Source organism: Marmota monax, unplaced genomic scaffold (assembly GCF_021218885.2).
Source record: "Marmota monax isolate L192 unplaced genomic scaffold, Marmota_monax_Labrador192_F-V1.1 WCK01_AAM20220418_F8-fsc00001, whole genome shotgun sequence".
In the NCBI taxonomy this organism is placed as follows: Eukaryota; Metazoa; Chordata; class Mammalia; order Rodentia; family Sciuridae; genus Marmota; species Marmota monax.
The window spans coordinates 44,054,922-44,075,908 of NW_026693777.1; the positions used below are offsets into that span (position 1 = coordinate 44,054,922).

The window sequence follows — 20,987 nt, forward strand, 5'->3', positions numbered from 1 at the left end:
TAAGGCACATTAAAAAAAATTAAATAAAGGTTATTGTGTCCACCTAAAACAAATATTAAAAAAAAAAAGGTACAATTGCTTTCTCTGGACTATGGCTTCTTCTTAATTACAGTGTTCTATAAATAGACATTCTATGAGCCAGCTCAGATTTGCCACCTCTTAGGTGATATCTGAAAACTTATCCTTTACATGTTTTCAAAATGTCAGTTAGATCTGAGCACAGTGGCACACACCTGTGATCTCAGGTACTCAGAAGGCTGAGGCAGGAGGCAGCAAGTTCGAGGTCAGCCTGGGCAATTTAGTGTAACCCTGTCTCAAAAAAATTAAAAAGCTCTGGGGATGTAGCTCAGTGGTAGAGTGCTCCTGGGTGGTATCCCTAGTACCAATGTGTGTATATGGGGAAACCCCAAAAAACAAAATGAATAATTAACACAGAGAACAAGGACATAGCAAGAAGCTATCTACTCTGGATTTCAAGGAGTACTTTCTGGACCAAGCAGTCCAGAAATGGACCGGGCTTGGAATCTATATTTTGCAGTTCACAGGTTGTGAAGCTCAGGGAAGTTGCATCACCTTTCTGAGTATCAGGCCTTCCTCTTGTCCTTCATAAAATAAGGGTAAGAACAAACTAACACATGTAATGCAAACCATGTGGCTTCGGGAGCACTGCTGACTACAAATGGAGAGGTGGATCAAGAGAAAGATTAATACACCAAATTAAAAGCATTTTTCAGAAAATAAAAGCTCAGAGGACTCATTATCATTTTAAGCAAAAACAAGTTCACAAATGGAACGTCTAAAACTGCTGATGGAGGCCTCAAGATGCAGTTTGGTGGGATAGCACCTGTCTAACATGTGCGAGGCCCTGGGTTCCGTTCCCAGCAATGCAAAAACAAACAAACAAATCAATAAACAAACAAACAAAAAAACCCCGCAAAGTGCATACAGGATGAAGTTCTCACTTCACTATCAGAAGATAGTGACTTAGGCCATTGTGCTCAGTTCTGCTTCTTGTTCAGCGAGGCTGCTTCCTGTCCCCGCTGCTCAGCATGGTACTGCCCCATGAGCAACTGGCACTGAGAAGCTCAGGCTGGAAGTATTCGTGCTTCATACATTTTCCTTTGTGAAAAGGAACAAGCCAGATACTATTCTTAGGAAGAAAAAAAAAAAAAAAGCAAGCTTTTTTTCCTATAAGTAAGCTCAGCAAATTTGACAGTCTACCCACCCCCACCATCTGCACAAGGGTTTTCATTATTCAGTGTTTGAATACAGAGTGACATTCTGTGCCTCTCTAAACCTAGGCCATGCTGGTCTGTTTGAAGGACCAATGCTCAAGGATGGCAGGGAAGCTCTCTGGGTTATGGTGTTTGGCACTTCTAGCCAGTTCTTTGCTCCTGAGTTATTTATATGGCTGAATACAGCTGCATCTTGAGTCACTGGGCCTTCAGCAATGACTGGCAAATTTAAAATGTCTATGGACATTTAAAAATACTTTCAAAAAATCTTGAAATTTGCAAAGGCTATGATATGAGTTACCAGCTTTAATTATAAAATAATGTGTGCTCTTATATACCCTGAAGGTTAATTTTGCTGCACCAGCTGGAGAAGAGAAATACCACATGCCAAGGGGTCATTGAAATGGGCAAAACCAGACTTCCTGCCACAGCTATAGGCCCAGAACAAAGGCAAGGGTGAAATTGTTACAGGAGAGCTGCAGATAAGTAGATTTACAAACAATTTAGCACAACTGGATTGCAGGACTGGAACAAAGTGTCTTGTAGTTCTGGAGAGGAAGAAGCTTGCACCAGAAGAAAGGTAAAGAATGGTGACTCAGGCACTTCTCTCCTGAGCATCATCAAGTCGCCAGCCTGCCTGGAACAAAGGAGGCTCCAGAGAGCTCCACCTAGTTCACAGGATAAAATCTCATAGCAGAATTCGGAGTCAGCAATGGCTAAACCCTAGATGGTTGTTGGCTCCTGTGTTAAAGCTTAACGGTCTGCAAATGCCCCTGAATTTTACCCATCAGGTTATTCTTCTAATTATACAGAATCCTATGAGGGTGGTTATGAGTATTATCCCATTCTATCGGAATATGCTCAGGATTTTTTGAATCATCTTATAGAGCAGCCTGGCAATTTTGAAACTGAAATTGAACAGTTTGCGGAGACCCTCAATGGCTGAGTTACAACAGATGATGATGCTTTGCAAGAACTTGTGGAACTCATCTACCTACAGGCTACATCTATCCCAAATTTCTCTTATATGGGAGCTCACCTGTCTCATCATCTGACAATAAGCCCACACAGTGGCAACTTCCGCCAATTGCTACTTCAAAGATGTCGCACAGAATATGAAGCTAAAGATTAAGCTGCAAAAGGAGATGAAATGTCTTAAGAACGATTTCATGTATTTGTACTCGTTCTGGGACAATCTTATCTTAGCTTGGAGATCAAGGGAACAAATGGACAGGTTATAAGAACAGATGTCCTTCAGGTTGGTCTGAGAGAATTGCTGAATGCCCTCTTCTCTAATCCTATGAGTGACAACTTAATTTGTGCAGTAAAATTACTGAAGTTGACAGGGTCAGTTTTGGAAGATGCCTGGAAGGAAAAAGGAAAAGACTGATATGGAATAAATTATTCAGAGAATTGAAAATGTTGTCCTAGATGCAAACTGCAGCAGAGATGTAAAACAGATGCTCTTGAAGTTTGCAGGACTCTGGTCAAGTAACTGGGGGTAGAGTTCATACAATTTTAATATACAGAGAAGCAAAACCTGAAAATGATCCTAACTGCTTTATGAATGAACCGACATTTTATACATCTGACGGTGTTCCTTTCATTGCAGCTGACCCAGATGATCAAGAGAAATGTCAATAATTACTTGAAAGACAGGACTTGTTTCCAGATTATGAAGAAAATGAAACAGATTTATCAGGGGGTGGTGATCCATATTTGGATGATATTGATGATGAGATTGAAGAAGCTTATGAAAACTTTTATTTGGAATCAGAGTGTAAGCGAAAACAGTGAAGTTAAATTTTAGATCAGTTTTATAAAACAGTTGAGGTATGGTGATATAGCAGAATATAGGAAAGTAAGAAAATGTGTCACACTTATACCAAATTAAGGATGTTGAGTGATTTTACTAATGTACGTAACTTTAATGTTTTTAACACTATCTGCCAAAATAAATTTTATTCCCCAAAACTTAAATGTATACATATTTATACATATGATAGTTTATTATGTACAATTAATTCCACTGTTTTGGCTGCAATAAAATTTATTTTGAAAAAAAAAAAAAAAAAGATCGTGACTCATAGGAACACCATGTGCCCTCAAGGTAGCTGAGCAACACAGAAGGAATGTATGCACACACACTGGATATGAGCCGAGTGGAGAGAAAAGCAGGAGATCGAGGTCCTGTGTATGGGGCAGTGGCAGTTGGGGACACATATCTTTTGACAGAATAGATGCTACTGTGTCTGTACACTGACACAAAGATATCTGCTGTGGAGCAATGAGAATCAAAAGGCTTGGGGCCCCTCAATGTTATCTTCCCTTCCCCTCCTGGATGGGTGCTTAGTTGCACTGCTCAGAGCACCCATAGTAAGTGTCCATGCTTCCATCAGCACACAGCTCTCTATTCTGTAACAAGGGGATTCTGAGCCTCTCTCCTCTGCCAGACAGGTTCTTCGCCCTGGCCTGGGGGCTGAGTCAGTGTTGACTGAATGAGGCAGAGTGGTAGCAGACTCCATAAGGCTGACCTGCTGCACCTGAAGCCAGGCCAGATCAGACCCTGAAGCAGGAGGAATGTGGGAGGGGACATGGCTGTTTTGCTGCCAAAAGATTGAGAGAAGGAGGCTGACCTCACCTCCTGAAGAGCCTGTGGACTGCTATGAGCTGGAGTGATGGGGCCCAAAGCAGAAGGCTGGACTGACAGCCAGGAGGCTGATTTTCAATCCTGGCTTTGTCACTGATAGATTAAATGATCTTGGACAAATAACTAATCCTACCTTGTCCTTGTAAAATTAGGGAGTTAGTATAAATTTCTGGATCACAAACTTTTCTGATCATCAGAATCCCCTGGGAAGTTCTCTCTCTCTCTCTCTCTCTCTCTCTCTCTCTCTCTCTCACACACACACACACACACACACACACAAACACACACACATTTGTATACATATGTTCACACCTGTAGTGCACATACAACTCTTGTGTCAGAAGTTCTGGGGTAAAACTATTCCCTTGGTTAAAGATCCTGGGTGCTTCTGAGGATTGGCCAGGTTTACCCTCTGCTTGGAATAGTCCCTAGATGTTCTTCTGGTATTAAAGATAATTATTTCATGAAATATACAAATATTTTCTAAAGAACAATTTTTTTCCTATACTTTCTCTTGGAGGAATGATGTTTTCTCACTTCAGAGACAGGACAGAATTGCCTCTGTTGCTTGAGAGGGGTCAGCACTTTGCCCTCATCCCATTGGACACACACTCCAGAATGGGGACAGGTGTAATCCCAAACCAGCAACACTCTCCAGGTTAGGAGACTTTCTCAGGGCCAACTTCCTCCTAGGCTCCTCTGGATCCAGGCAGTGACACTGGGTTCCAGCCTTAGGAGTCTGGCAACTAGTGGTGGCCTCTAAGCATTCTACTGTTTCTATCAATGCCACCTTCCTTAGGTTCAGCTGGTTATGTTCCCATTGTCCTAACAACATAATGGCTTCCACGTAGTGGTCTACCTGTGTGCCAATAGCTATGCTCACTGCTTTGTCACACCAATGAACTGTCACACTGAATCCTCCTTAGCACCCTGTGATGTACTCTTGGATCCAGTTTGCATCTTAGAAAACATATTCAGAAAGGCTAAGTCATTTGCAAAAGATCAGAGTTAGGAGCTGGAATCTAAGAAGGGGTCCTTGACTTTGAGACTATTTTCTTAGCTTGCCCTCAGTCCATCCCTTATGGCTTCTGGAATACAGCCTTCCCTCCCTCCCTTTCCCCTTGTAGAAGTGAGAGCAGCGTATTCCCAGACCAAGATACAGACCTGGGCATCTACTTCCTGGCTTACCTTGGCCAGCCTTGCTCGCTTGATGAGGTCATTGAGTTTGCGCACTGCTGCCTTCTGGGGAAGGCTCTGGATGTCTCTGAAGAGGTCCTGTGCCTCAGCCTCAAAGAGCCGACGGTTGTCTGTGTTCTGCAGAGGCTGTGCCCAGAAGGAGCCAATGTAGACGCGCAGAACCTCGGGCGTGTTGATGACCTTGCCCAGGGACCACATAAGGGCCCCATAGACCCGCATGAGCTGCTGTGTGTCCACTTGGTCAGCCTTGTTAAGGACCACACGGATCTTGTCATCCTGGCCCCGGAAGGCCTTGATGGCCTCTGAGAACTCATCTGAGATGTCCAGTTTGTGAGCGTCAAAGAGGAGGATGATCCTATCGACCCGCTCAGCAAACCATTGCAGGACTTGGCAGAAGTCATACCCTGGATGGAGAGAGGACAAATCAGTACTCCTGGCAGCTCTGGGGGACATGGTTATAGTGCAGTTAAGGAATCCCCTTGGACTCCAGTAGCTGCCAGGGAGAAAGCCCCATCTTTAAGTTGGAAGCAGCAGAGGCTTCGTGACTTGAAAGTCATTTTGAATGGGACCCCTCTGGGCTGGATGCATCTGGTTCAGGCTGGGGATCTGGGGATCCTTTCCTGGGCTCTTGGACACTTTAATCAAGCATTACGTGCCAATAATTTCATTTGGTTCTCCTGATTCTCTGATTTCACCTAGGACACTCCTTTTGATCAACAACAAAACTGACCAACAGGCCGGTAAACCACAGGCCATGGATCAAAAGCTCTGAATTTTGCATATTTTACTTTTCTGAAAGCACCAGAGACAGAGAAGGAAGAGACCCTGGAGGCCACCTGGAATCCCACAGGGGCATCCAGCAAGCATGTAAGAGGAGGAATCACCTTCTCTTAACCCAAGTTTGTACAGTGTCAAGGAGTCAAAGGTTGGCCTGGGCAAAGTTGTGACATATTTATCATGTGGATTATTTATAGTTTAAGTGTGTTATAAATATTTTAAAAACTTATGGCTCATAACCATCCTGTGAAATGGTCCCTTGCCAATTTCTTTCTAAAAGTGGTCAGACCCACAACAAATTCCATTGAGCCTGCTTTGGCCACCTACCAATATGCTCCAAATCAAGCAGCTAAATAAACACTTTTCAGCAGCCTTAGGTCAAGACTTTCAGGCACTTCCCCAGGGAGGCAGGTTCCCACAAGGAGCAAACAAGAGAAGGCCAGTCCCCCAGGGTTTATTTTAATCTTAGGCTGATTAGCTGCAGAACCAGCATCTCAATTTAGCCCAGCTCAGGCTGACAGGTCACCTTTCCTGATTCCTCTTCACAGGTCCCTCCTCTTTCCTTTCCTTTTTGAAAACTTTCAAACATCTATCAAAGTCTAAATAATAATATAATTAAAGCTGGTGGACCTACCATGCAATTTTCATGAATTTTGACATTCTGCCCTGTTTACTTTAGATACTTTCAATCCAGTTTACTCAGATAAAAAAATATCATAAATGGCAAGAATGAACTGGATCTTTGCTTGTCCATACAGGTAAATGTCCGAAACAACAACAAAACCAAACCCACCTAAAATAAACAAAGCAGCGTTGAGTTAAAAAATGACTTTCAGGGCTGGAGTAGTGGCTCAGGGTAGATTGCTAAACTGGCCTGTGCGAGGCCCTGGGTTTGATCCTCAGCACCACATGCAAAAAATAAAAGGTTCATTGACAACTAAAAAAATATTTAAAAAAAATCACTTTCAAAGGGATGAATACAATATGATAACATTCATGTAAAATGTTGAAATACAAAGCCACACTCAGCAACCAATGAGTATGTATTATGGCACAAATCCAAAAACACTGAATATGAATTTAGAATACTGGTTGGCACTGGGAAGGGAGGGAATATGGGCTCTAAGCAGATGAAGAAGTATTTAAAGGAGAATGGTCTAGTTAGGGAAAATAAATGGGTCCATGAACTCAAGTTTCCATGCATTTAAGAACAGGTGCAAGAGGAGGAATTATACACACAAACTAGCGTCAGATACTTTTTTGTAGTTGTAGATGGACAAAATATCTTTATTTTATTTGTTTATTTTTATGTGGTGCTGAGGATTGAACCTAGTGCCTTAAGCATGCTAGGCAAGCACTCTGCTGCTGAGCCTCAGCCCCAACCCCAGATACATTTTTAATAATAACAAAAATTCAGAAATGCTGAAGACTCCTGTGACCTTCCTCCTAGAGGAACCCACTGCCTTAGCATGGTGCTTAAGCTGCCAGCACATTCGAGACTTCCAGTTCTCACTTTTCACTTCTCTATTCTGTCTTCCTGTGTACTAGGCTCTGATGCCTTAGGGAGAAGGAAGACAAATGTAGTGCTCAGAATATGGGCCAGAGTTTATTCTATCTCCTTCAGCCACCAGTTTAGATAAGAAGACAAAGACTTACTGAACAGGTCACCCAATGGTATGTAAAGATTGGGAATGGAGACGTCACTCAGTTCTGTCCCTGCAAGGTCAAACTGCCTCCCAAGGTAATAGTAAGTGCTGCCATTGCGTGAGACTGACTTGTGCACTAGACAGCCCCAGATCACAGTAGCAGATCCTCAGTAGAGGAACACTACTGTTTCCTGGGTACCAGGAAGATGCCTGGGACCTGTGCATTCTTCAGGACCTGCATGGAGGCTTGCTTTTCCAATAAAGATGGTTGACATATCTGTCTGATCAGATCATTCTTTCACTTGATCCCTGTGATCAGAATCATATATCTGAAGGCTCAGAAACAGATTTAAGAAATTGTTGTAATTAGGTTGTACACTGAATGGATGTGAGTTGTTTTTTGCAGAACACATTTCTGTTTGGGGGGAGGTATTCTTCCTGGGCCATAGAAGCTGATGGTGTGGAAGACAGTCCTTTGCCCCATTCCTTGGCATGGACAAGTGACCCAGAATTAAACATTCATCTCTTTCCCCCCAAGAATGAGGGTTTGAGGGAATGATGCAGAGACACAAGAAAAATCAGAATTTACCAATGGTGGGGGCAGGGGTGGGCGTGGCTGAACTGAGGGTCCAAAGGTAGTGGTTTCCTAAACCTTTTTCTGAGGCTAGTTCTCCAGCCACCCCATGAATTCTGTGAATGACCTGATCTTCCAAAAGTTCCTTTTCTGTTTAAATTAGCCAGAATCAGCTTCTTTGATTTGCTAACAAGAACCACAATTGGTAAGCCATTTCTCCCACATTAATATTTCTGAATGTCTCTTACTTCAGTGCCAAAAAACCTTGCCACCCCAGGCAGAGAAGCCAAATTGCAGCTGTCACCTCCAGTGCTGGGCCATGCAGCTGTGCAACCCAGTACTGCATCCTCCCAGGCTGCCTTGGTTGAATGCTTGGCTGTAATATGACTCGTGTTAAACTTTAACTTAAATTTGAATAGTTAATTTAAATGTCTTTTAAAAAGGATTCCAGGCTGAGGGTGTAGCTCACTGGTAGAACACTTGTCTAGCATTTCTGAAGCTCTGGGTTTGAACCCAGTACCTCAAGGAAAAAATTCCTTTCCAGTGCCACAGTAAAATCAGAAGTTATTGTGAAGAGAGCTGCTAGGTACATGTTTAAGTGAAATCATTACTTGTTTCAGGAGCAATGGCCACATGTCTCAATTTTCTTCTTTTAAAGCAACAATGAGGACTAAGAAGCACAGGTAGGCAGACCTGGGCTTTGTTTTGCTATTGAGCAGGCATAAAAGGACTGCTTGTCACTCATCAGGAAACACAATCAAAGGAGAGGTCACCAGATGTCTCAAAAGAGAGCAGAGGATTCTCAAAGCCAGGAGGGGTTGGTCTGCTCATTTCCCCCCAGACATACAAAAATCACAATTACTTTTGTTACTTTGCCATTTTAGAAACTTTTGAGCACCTAGTTCAGTGGCATCACAGGCACTCACACTGCTGTGTGATGTTCACCACCATTCACGCAGCACCCCTTCACCCCCTCCACTGGAACTCTCAAGCTGTTCAACAATAACAATAACAATAATACCCCATTCCCTTCTCTCCCCAGCTGGGGTGACACCATTCTCCTTTCCGTACCTAGGAATCTGACTACTCTGGGAACCTCACAGAAGTGGGATCATATAGCATTTGTCCTTTTGTGATGGGCTGATTTCACTCAGCATGATATCCTTAAGGGTCATTCATGTTGTGGCATGTGTCAGAATTTCCTTCCCTTTTAAGGCTGAAATTAGGTCTGCTCAATAGGTCTGATTTTTTTTTTCATATTTTAAATTGATGCATTATTAGTTGTGCATAATGGAGGGATTGGTGGTTACATATTCGTACAAACACATACTGTAACCATATTATTTGGCCACTATCATTCTCCAGGTTTGCTTAATTCTTATAGCATGAAGCACTTCTATTATCTGCTTTCTGGGCAGAAGGGAATGGGGTGTTATTGTTATTGCTACTGTTGAACAGCTTGAGAGTTCCAGTGGAGGGGATGAAGGGGTGCTGTGTGAATGTTGGTAAACATCACACAGCAGTGTGCATGCCTGTGATGCCACTGAACTAGGTGCTCAAAAGTAACTAAAATGGCAAAGTAACAAAGTAATTGTGAAGCACACCAAATGCTTATTTACAAAAACAATCCTGACTTAACTTCAATTATATATTAGTCTGACTGCTAAAGAAAAATAGTGGTTCAGAGGGCTCCAAGATGCTGATTCTCTAAGTTTGGTCTTGCATTAGATCAAATAAGGGGCTCGCTAACATTTAGTCTCCCAGGCCCCTCCCCAGAACCAGAGAACCAGAATCCCTAGGGCTGGGCTTGGTAATCTGCAGGTTTTAGCTCCCCAAGATGGTGATGTGTGGTAAAGACAGAGGACCACTGCCTAGACTGAACAAAGGCTTGGGATGCACAGAGATGCTGACGTTCTTGTTAGCTAGCAAAACAAACATGCTTAAAGTAGTTTTCTTTTATTCGAAAAAGTTACCAATAGATAGTTAGATGGGTGCATTTCTGAATGGAGAAACCAATTTAAAAATGCTTATTTGAAGATGGATTTTAAAATTCACAAAAGCTCCTCTACCTTTGCTAGTGCTGGGTCTTGACCTGGCAAAACTTCCCCTAGAGTTCAGAGCATAGAAATCCAGTCCTGATCTTATCCATGCTTCAAATCACTTGAGTTAATCTCAAATTACATGCTACTTGACTTTAAGCTGCTTTTTCTTGTCTGTAGAATCAGACTGTTGAGAGACTACATGAGACTATGCTTTCAACTGGCTCAATACAGTGTTGACTTATAAACTTTCAGTAATGTAAGTTATTGCTATTACTCCCTGTTGGTAAAGATGGCGCCTGGAGTGCTTCTCTTCCGGGAGCTCAGGTCCGTGACTCACTGAATGGCGCGAGAACTGTCACCTCCAATCCTTGTGAATGGCTTGAACTTTGAATGGCGCACCTCCAATCCCTGAAGTGGAGCGAACTCTCAGGCAATGAAGAAGTAACAACCCACTCACCTTGCTCCTCATCATTCTGTGTTAAGCCCATAAATATCAACACCCTGTTCTTGCTCTCTTACTCTACCCCTCTTTCTCTCTCTCTCTCTCCCTCTCTTTTCTCTCTTCCCTCTCTCCTCTCCCCCCCTCCCTCTCTCTCAACCCCCTTCTTTTCTGCGACTGACAGCTACAGTCCTGCTAATAAAATCTCGGATAGGTAAACGGTTGTTTTGTCTTGTTGAGTTTATGGAGCTTTTCCACCGTTCCTTACATTCCCCACCCACACCTCAGAGGACCCAATGGTTTCCTCCCTCTTCTGAGCTCCCAGACCCCCTTGCTGTGCTTCTATTGCATCACTTCACAGTGTATTAAAATCAGATGGACTTCCTGATCTCTCTCATTAGATAATAAATTCTTCAGCCATGGGGACTGTCTTCCTCATGGTCACACAACATAGTGGTGCGCAGTGGCAGTGTTAGTTTTGGATCTAATATACCTGGGCTCCGTTATTAACTCCTTCTGTGACCTAGGATAAGCCACCTAAGTTTTCTGTGCCTTATTTACTCATCGGTGAAAAGGTGTTAATAACAGTATTCATGTACCTCATGGGGCTACAGTGTTAATAACTTAATAACTGTGAGGCATTTAGAACTGTCTGGGCACCTAGAAATCTATCTGAAATGTTATCTACTGGTCATAAAAAAAAATCTTTATATCCAGTTTCTGAGGCACAGTGTGGGTGTGGCAAATGTCTGTTGAAGGTCTCATGGCTGGGGAGAAGTATCCTCTACAGCCCGGGAAAGACAATGAACTGGGGGTAAAAGCATCCATGCAATGACGCTTAAAATAAGAGAGAGAATCTGCCCAGAAAGCAGATAATAGAAATTTATCAACTGATCAAAAATCCACTCATATTTTAAAATTATAGTAGTGCACTCCTCAAAGGCCTGGTGACCTTTCCTTTTTTGCTTGTGAGATGGATGGAGTTCTGTGTCAGTTGGTCTTAAAGATCCTGGGTTGTTCCTAAAATTAATCTATGATTCTAATCCCAGATGTCATCTGGCTTAGGGAAGTACAGTGCATACCATGCTGGCCGGGGTAACCTGGGGCATACATCTGTACCCAGGAGGATGAGAATAATGGATCTTCCCCAAGGTTCTGTTATAGAGGGAAGGCAGGTTCCTAAGAATCCTAAAGGGTAGCCACACTGTGCTAAGGTAGCCTATGAAAAGCTGACCTTGAGTTAAGATCGAAAGCCAGTGGCCCTCAGATTGTGCTGTTCAGCTGCTATTTTGCTTGGTCTATTTGTTTTTGGGGGTGTTGAGGATCAAAATTAGGGCGTTCCGATGCTAGGCAAGTGCTCTACCACTGAGCTACATCCCCAGCCTGACACAGTGTATGTAAAATGTTGAGTTGGTCTCTTTGGTCTGGACACACACTGCTCAGTTCTTACAGACAGCTCAGTCCACAGACGTACCCAGTTGGTACCGATTGCTGACAGCCTGACTCAGCCAAGCTCTGTCCTCTGAGAAGCCAACATGCTCCCACAGAGGCCTTATGGCAACTGTGCCATGTTAGTTTGTGTGTCTCCCCTGCTGGCTGTGACCTCATCGAGGGCGGGGCCTCCTTTCTCTGCTGGGTATAGCACTGGAACAATGCCACCAGGAACAGCTTCCTGAAGGACTGAATGTTTTCTGACGAAAAATGTGCTCAAAAGTCCCAGAACCAGTTTTAAACAAGCTTTGGAACATGTGTCTCTGGAAATTAGAAGTATACTAAACATCTTTTTGGAATTTAACAAGACACTTCAAAAACAAAAGTTAAAAAAAAAAGGTTAATTAATAATTATTGAATGCATAGAATGTACTTGGAATTGTCACTGAGGGACATTTATAAAACTAAGGCTGCTAGCTTTATCTATATTGGCTTCCACCTGGAAATGAGTGGAGATGCTATGCACATCTTTACTGGAAAACACTCAGCAGTAAAGAGGGATGAGATAGGGATATGGGACAACATGGATGAATCTCAGAATCAGAAATGTGCAATGTGAGGCCAGTCACCAAAGAGAGCATACTAAATGATTCCATTTCCATTAAATTCTAGAGCTAAACAAGGTGACAGAAAGCAGGTTCAGCATTGCTTGAGGTTGGGAAGGGCTGGGCTGGCTGCTAAGTGGCTTTAATAGGAGGGACCTTCTTGGGGTAAAGGAGTTTACAATTTGTCAAAACTCACCAAATTGCACAATTAAAATCAGTGCATTTTATTATATGTTAGATGTCGATAAAATTGACTTAAAAAGTAAAGCAAATAAGCAAGAAGAAAGAAAAGGACCCAAGGCTGATACACTTGTTTAAAACCTAATAATTCTGCAAACTTCAGATGGACGAGGAAGTTGAAATGTATTGGTCTAGGAGACTATGGAACTAATTGGTGTGGCTGGAGATGAATGAGGACGGAGCAAGAGCCTGGTGTATTGTTCAAAATCAGTGTTTAAGGACCATTCTAAGAAGCAACTTGAGTTGTCCACTGGAACTCTGAAGGAACATCACTTCACAAGCATCCTGTCCTCTGGCTTAGGTGAGGACAGTGCCTCTCATGGTGACAAAATAGGAGTAAGGATGCTCTGAGTGTAGAGATTCAGTTCCAGCTAGGCAGAGTGCAAGGTGGCTGGGCACATAGAGGCCTGAATATGTGTGTACATGAAAATGTGTGGAGGATGCAGGAACCATCCCTTCAGAGCTTGACAGATTAAAAAAAAATTTTTTTTTAGTTGTAGTTGGACACAATACCTTTATTTTATTTAACCTTTATTTTATTTATTTTTATGTAGGGCTGGGGATCGAACCCAGTGTCTCACATGTGCTAGGCAAGTGCTTTACTGCTGAGCTACAACCCCAGCCCTGACCGATTTTTTTAAAAATATTTTTTTTTAGTTGTAAGTGGACACAATACCTTTATTTTATTTACTTATATGTGGTGCTGAGGATTGAACCCAGGGCCTCACAAGTGCTAGGTGAGTGCTCTACCACTGAGCTGCAACCCCAGCCCAGCTTGACAGATTTTTAACATTTATTCATTTAATTATAGAAATTTCAACTCTTTTAGACCTCCCAGTGGAACTTTGATTAATCTGGAACAAAAAAAGAGAGATATAATCTGATTATTTAAAATCACAGTTTCGGGGCTGGGGATGTGGCTCAAGCGGTAGCGCGCTCGCCTGGTGTGCCTGCGGCCCGGGTTCGATCCTCAGCACCACATACAAACAAAGATGTTGTGTCCGCCAAAAACTAAAATAAATAAATAAATATTAAAATCACAGTTTCTATCTTTGCAGAGACTCAAATGCTGTGCAGCTTTGGGAGCTGGGAAAGAGAAGTTGCCCAGCGGAAGGTCCCAGCTTGGCATTCCTGGCTTCACGTTCCAGGAACAAAGGGAGGGGCAGGAAGGAAGGGGCCCTGTCCACCCAATTAGGGGTTTCCCGTCACAGTGCCTGTGGAGACCCAGGTCCCCATCCTGGCCAAAGAAAGACCCACCAGGAAATGGCATCTGGGGTTAGAATAGTTACTTACTGGCTCAGGCATAGGGCAAGGGTCTCTGAGGAAGTAAATTTGACAGTTTATATTTTTAATAGAACAAATAAAAGAATGCCTATATTTCTCCCCAGAGCCAAGTTTCTAATTACATGAATTTAAATGAGATGTGTGTCAATAAAAGGATGTAAGACAATGGAGGACAGCCAGATCTCCCCACATGGATTGTTCCTGTTCCCTTGAGGTAAGCAAGGCCACTATTAGGACAATGCCTTAGTCCTTGTCCCAACCTTTCCTATTCATGACACCTGGTCCTATTTCCCCAGAGTTAGCGGCTCCAGTTCCATGCCAGGCACCTGTGCCTGTACCCCAGCACTCTGTTGATTTGTTTGTATGACCCTGCAGTACACCCTGTGTCCCTCTAGCACCTAGTCCAGTGAGTGTCCACATGAGGCAGGCTGCCCTTCCTGTCCCCAGGCTCCTTCCTCTTCAATCCAGCACTCAAATGGTCCCTACCCCTTCTTAGAACTCAGAGCTAATCTCCAACTCTATAACTGCTTTTTAAAAATATATATTTTTTAGTTGTAGTTGGACACAATACCTTAATTTATTTATTTTTATGTGGTGCTGAGGATTGAACCCAGGGCCTTGAATGTGCTAGGCAAGCATAATCCTAGCCCTGCCTTGACTACTTTGAGAATAAATGTTCACAGAACAAATTCTCCATGACTGTCCTCTGCCTTACTGCCTGGCCTTTTCTTAAAGCCTCTTATAGAACCCCATAAACCACACTGAGCTCTGCTGTGCCCCAGAAGCATGCTGCATGTTGGGGTCTCTACACCTCTGCCTAGACTTTTTCTTCTACCCGGATTGTTCTTCGTTCTTCTCCACTGATGACTGTCATTGTTCTGGGGCGCCTCCTTCCATCCAGCAGGACAGGACCTCCTCCTGTTTCCTCCTGATAGCTGGGGTCTGATTTCTGTTGTAGCCCTTGTGTTCCTGCCTGGCATAGCCCACCACTGGACTGGACCACAGGTAGTAAGAGGTCAGGTCTTAACCATATCTACAACCCCAAGGCTGGTTGTAGATGATTTGTATCATCTAAAAAGATTCCCTCTGATATATTCATATAGCAAAAAATGATTTTCTTTTCATAACATATGTACAATTAAGGGTATATTTGTTTAGTGATTAGAAGACACAAATTCCATGAGGGTAGAGACTCTAACCTTTATTCTGTTCATGACTATATACCCAGGATGTACCATTGAACATGGTAGGTGTTAAAGAAAAGTTGGGTTTATTCCTCCAAAAATTAAAAATGGAACTGTCATATCATATGGCAATCTCACTTCTGGGCATTTATTGCAAAGAACTGAAATAAGGATCTCAAAGAGATATCTGCTCTCCTGTGTTCACCGCAGCATTATTTACAAGCCAAGATACAGAAACAAGCGTCCATAAATGGTTGAGTGGATAAAGAAAATGTGATGTGTTCATACTATGGAATATTACTGAACCTGAAAAAGAAGGAAATTCTGAAATATGCAACAACATAGATGAAACTCTGAGAGAACTCATAGAATCACAGTGAAATGGTGCTTGCTAGGGTCTGAGAGGGGGAAGTGGGGGTTGCTAACCAATGAGCTTGAAGTTTCAACTCTGTAAGATGAATGAGTCCTGGAGATCTGCTGAACATTGTGTCCACAGTTAGCAATGCCATACTGGACTTAAAAACTGTTAGGCTTTTTTTTTTTTTTTGGGTGGGAGCGGAGAGCAGAAATAAATCGTTAAGAGGGTAGATTTCAAGTTAAATGCTCTTACCAAAATCAAATCAAATCAAATAAATTTGGTTTAATCAAGAGACTTGACTTACACAAGAAATATAACTGATTTTTAGCAAGCTAGTTAGGATGCAGTTGCTTAAATAGTTCTAGAAAACTATAAAACATGTAAATCATCTGAAATATAAAATATCTGGGATCACTCAAGTGTTTTTATATTTTCAAAAACAGCCCCTTCAGCTAACTCCAGTGGCTGCTTCAGTTGAACCATGTGGGGAGTTCCATTCTCTCCAGGTTGAGTTTTCCCTGCAACTGGAAAAAGCTATCTCTGAACATTTTATCATGGTCGAGAGAAATATGATGGCCAAAAATAAACAACCGCATTCCTGCACTGCCCCAGAGCTTCTTCATACCACCTGTCATGAGGTCCTTGCTGGAATGATCCCCGGTTTACCGAGATGGAAACAGACCAGAGAGGCTAAGTAACTTCCCCAAGGTACACAGCCCTTTTTCAGGGTAGCCAAGATTCAAACCCAGGGACTCTCATCTGAGAGCCTGTGCTTTCATTCATTGCATGGTGCCATGAAGAAACTGGGATGGTGGAATTGGTTTTTATTTTCTTCTTTTTGATGTGTGGCTTTCTAAGTATTCTATGATGAATATGTTATTTTTGTAAAAAGAAAAAAAACATATTTCGCAATACACTTGCAATATGCTACTGGGTCAACATGACTGAGATTGCTCCTTTTCTTTTATACTGTGTTTTCAGGGATGGGGGCGGGAGGGGTGTCTGGATTTCCAGCACTTTCCAGACAGAAGCTGTGCTTGGTGTGTCTGTCACCACCCTGATAGTGAAGCGGTATCTTTGCAACTATGCAGCCCCCCCTTCCACCACCAGCCCCAGGGAAGAGGCAGCCCCCAATCTGCTGTACTTTTCAGAGCAGTGGGACAAGCTCATGGTACCACCGAGGACAGAATGAACGAGTAGTTTTGCTCTACCTCCCTCTTTTCTCCAGCCTGCGCCTCTTCCCCACTGGACCCAGCACAGTTGTGGAGGAGAGGGGTGTCCAGACTCCCCGTGTGGGGACAGGCTGACACTCAACCCTGTCTGCCTGAGAGACCCAGTGAGACTGTGAACCTTCCCAGGGAGGAGAGAAAGGCCTCCACAGAAGGTCCCCTGAGTTCCTCGCCTTTGGGGGATACTCAGTGTGAATTCACCTCGAAATTCTCAGTGGGTAATGGCTAGCTCTTAGAGAACGCAACCAGCTATAAAAAAAACAGAAAACAAAACCCCTGCACTTACTAGCCCTTGCTATTTCACTGTACCTGGCCTGAGAGGGGGTTAGCCCCTGCCAGACTTAATTTTAGACAAAAACAAGGACCAGATGTAACAGGGAATGGGCTCTGTGCTTCCCCTCTGCCTCCTTCTCCCACTCCAAGGCTGCATAAATCAATTTTTCTGTGCCTGTTTCCTTATAAAATAAACAAGCCGACCTCATAGCCTGAACCTCCTTCCTCTGGGGAGGTTGTGAGGATAGTGGTAGGACAGGTGTGTGGGGAGCAGGTGGTCTAGAGCATCACACCACAGACATGGGGACAGAGGAAGGTTCTCAGGAATATGTATGTTGTTTAATGAACTCTGTTGCTTCTGGTTTTCTGACCAAGTGAAAGGAAAAGTGGGTTTCTTATCTCATTTCCTTTTTCAGATTAAAAATTAGGTTAAGAAGCAGGCCCATTTAAAGAGGACTGGGTCTCATGAAAATCAAAGGGAGATCAAAAGGAAAAAGGAAAGGGACTAGGGGGAGGGAGGAAAGAGGGAAAGGGGAAATACTGGGGAATGATCTGGCCTAATTATATTGTTATATTGTGTACCCATACAAATATGTAACAACAAATCCCATCATTATATACAACTATAATGCCCCAATAAAAATATAGAAAAAATAAAGAGAACTAGGTGCTGGAAAAAAGACAACAATGTTATATGACATTTTAGGCTCTTTGCTGGAGAGGAAAGTTGGTAAAAATCCACCAAGAAGCTGGGTGTGGTGGTACACCCCTGTAATCCCAGTGGCTCAGGAGACTGAGGCAGGAGCATCACAAGTTCAAAGCCAGCCTCAGCAATGGTGAGGTGCTAAGCAACTCAGTGAGACCCTGTCTCTAAAGAAAATACAAAATAGGGCTGGGGATGTGGCTCAGTAGTCGAGTGCCCCTGAGTTCAATCCCTGATACAACAACAACAAAAAAAACCAACCCCAAAAAATATCCATCAAGAAACACCTACATGTCCCAGAGACTGGCCCAACCATTTCATTTTGCTGGGCCTTGATTTCTACATCTATAAGATGAATAAGATGATCAATAAGGATTCTTAAGTTATAGCTGTATAAGGTGGTTCTGAATAGGAAACTTCTCTGAAAAGTCAGATTCTTAGGAAAGTTGCTTGGCATGGTGATTCACACCTGTAATCCCAGTGACTCAGGAGGCTGTGGCAGGATGATCGCAAGTTCAAGGTCAGTACTGGCAACTTAATGAGACCCTGTCTCAAAATAAAAAATAAAAAGTGCTAGGGATATGCCTCAGTGGTAAAGTGCCTCAGGTTCAATCCCCAGTACTCTCCTACCTCTGCCTGTGTAAAAAAAACAAAAACACACACAAACACACACAAACATACACACACACACACACACACACGTATCTCAGGAAAGTCAATGTAGCTCAATATAATAGAGATATAACTAGTTGCAGGAATAAAATAAGAATGTAAAACCTTCAGGAAGCTACAGGAATACTGAATGATTAACTCTAAATAAGAAAACTATTAAGTAAAAAGTTTCATTTTATTATAGTTCTTCCACTGGGTTCATTGGCTACAGCATGTGGGCCAATTAGAAAATCCCTGAATGTTTCTATGTGGGTAAATAGCTGCCCCATAAGTTTAATTCACTTTTCATCCAATCCTAAACAACTCTATACTGAAAAAAAAATCACCAAAGTAAGGGTCAAAGGATGCTTATGAAATCATTGAATTCAACTTTCTAATATTGTATCAGAATTAATAGAATCCAGGAATCAAGTGTCACACACATGGAAATTACCCATTCCTCATTTTTCAAGTGGGCTTTGTGTACATCAGGCAAGAAAGCCTTATACAATACATCTATAAATCAGACATAGTCAGCTTGGCAAACATTACTTATACACAATTTTCTTGAGGCAAAATGCCAAGGATATCAGACTCCACCCAAATGTGATAAGGCCAAGCACTGTCAAATAAGGCCTTGACCCTGACAGTGGGTCTTGTCATTTTGAGTTGCGGAAGGGCAAAAAGACAATGTTTCCTCAAGCCACAATTTTCTGAAGAGAGATGGGAAAGCAAGATGACAACTGTGGGATCAACAAAGGGCTTTAAGGCAACTTCTGACCCCGAATACCTGCCCAGTCTTGTCCCTGGGCCTGTCCTTGCATGAGAGCTCTGGGAGCATGTGGACATCAGCCAGCCACCAAGCCCAGCTCCAGCAACTAAGTTATCAGTCACTGGCTTATGAAGCCAAAGTATTACTCAGAGGTGGTTATTTCTGGGTCTATATCACAGATGGAGAGACAGATCAAGTCAGTGGGGACCATGTGAGTCCACACTGGGCTCTATATTAAAAAAATGACTGACTTATTTTACAAAGTGAAGTCCATGTAGTCACTAATAGTACTTTAACTTGGTCAAATGCCTCCAAAGAAGAAATACTTTTAAAAGAGTCATCAACACTAAAAATCAATCTAACACATAAATGGTGAGAAATGAAAATCAGAATCATAAGGAGATGCTGTTCATTTATTAGATTAACAAAGATAAAAGAAAGAAAACCAGAAATTCCCTGTGCTTGAGGTTTATGGAAACAAGAACATTCTGTCCACTGGTGGGGTGTGAACAGGTACACTTTATATAAGTATATATATATATATATATATATATACATATACACACACATAAAATATATATATGTATATATATATATATATGTATATATATACCCACACATACCAGTATATATATATGTATATACACACACATAAAATATATGTGTGTATATAGATATATTTTTAAGTTGTTGATAGACATTTATTTATTTATTTAATTTATTTATATGCAGTGCTGAGAATCAAACCCAGTGCCTCACACATGCCAGACAAGTGCACTACCACTGAGCCCAAGCCCCACCCCCAAACAGGTGCACTTTTGAGAGCAGCATTTTGACACTAGCTAATACCATCAATAGACAGCTTTGGTTGTCTTTGGTTGAGCAATTCCACTTCTTAGAATGTATATTATGGCTACATTTACACAATGTCTTGGTTGGTCCCTATTTCGTTTATTTTTATTTTATTTTATTTTTAAATATTTATTTAGTTGTAGATGAACATACAGTATCTTTATTTATTTTTATGTGGTACTGAGGATCGAACCCAGTGCCTCACACATTCGAGGCAAGCACTTTACCACTGAGCTACAGTCCCAGCCCCTCGTTTATGTTTTTAGCTGACAAAAAACTACACATATTTATCTTGTACAACATGTTTTGACTGGTTAAGGTGGCCAATGAACATATTACTTCACATACTTATTTTTGGTGGTGAGATCACTTAAAATCTACTCTCTTGTATTTTCAAGATACATTACATGCCAACTGTATATTCTTACATTGTACATGCAAAACTGTCTATATTGATTGTGGCACTGTTCGTGACAAAAATATTAGAAATGGTTTGCATGTCATCTGTGGAAAGCAAAACAGCTGCTGTGTGCATACTTGTAATCCCAATGACTTGGGAAACTGAGGCAGGAGGATCATGAGTTTGAGACCAGCCTCTGCAACTTAGCAAGACCCTGTCTCAAAATCAAACATAAAAAGGGCTTGATCCCAAGCCCTATAGCTCAGCTCAGTGGTAAAGCACTTCTAATTTGCATCTCTAGCACCAAAAAAAGGAGGAGGAGGAGGAGGAGATACTAGTTATTCATTCTGGCACATCCACAGGATGGAACAGGTGGTAGGCAGCACCACAGTAACAAAATGGGACAAGCTTCAAGATTGCAGGTGGAAAAGTCACAGTGCAGAAC

General features: G+C 42.3%; 1 protein-coding gene and 1 pseudogene across 1 annotated transcript in view; one reads left to right on the plus strand and one right to left on the minus strand.

Moving 5' to 3' along the window:
- Positions 1 to 20,987, minus strand: part of Ehd4 (EH domain containing 4) — an 86,831-nt gene that overhangs the window by 17,031 nt on the left and 48,813 nt on the right. The window contains exon 4 of the mRNA XM_046461186.2: positions 5,074 to 5,486. Coding sequence (XP_046317142.1) covers positions 5,074 to 5,486 — 413 coding nt within the window. The remainder of the gene's footprint in view (positions 1 to 5,073; positions 5,487 to 20,987) is intronic.
- LOC124104321 (polyadenylate-binding protein-interacting protein 1-like) lies at positions 1,728 to 3,039 on the plus strand (annotated as a pseudogene).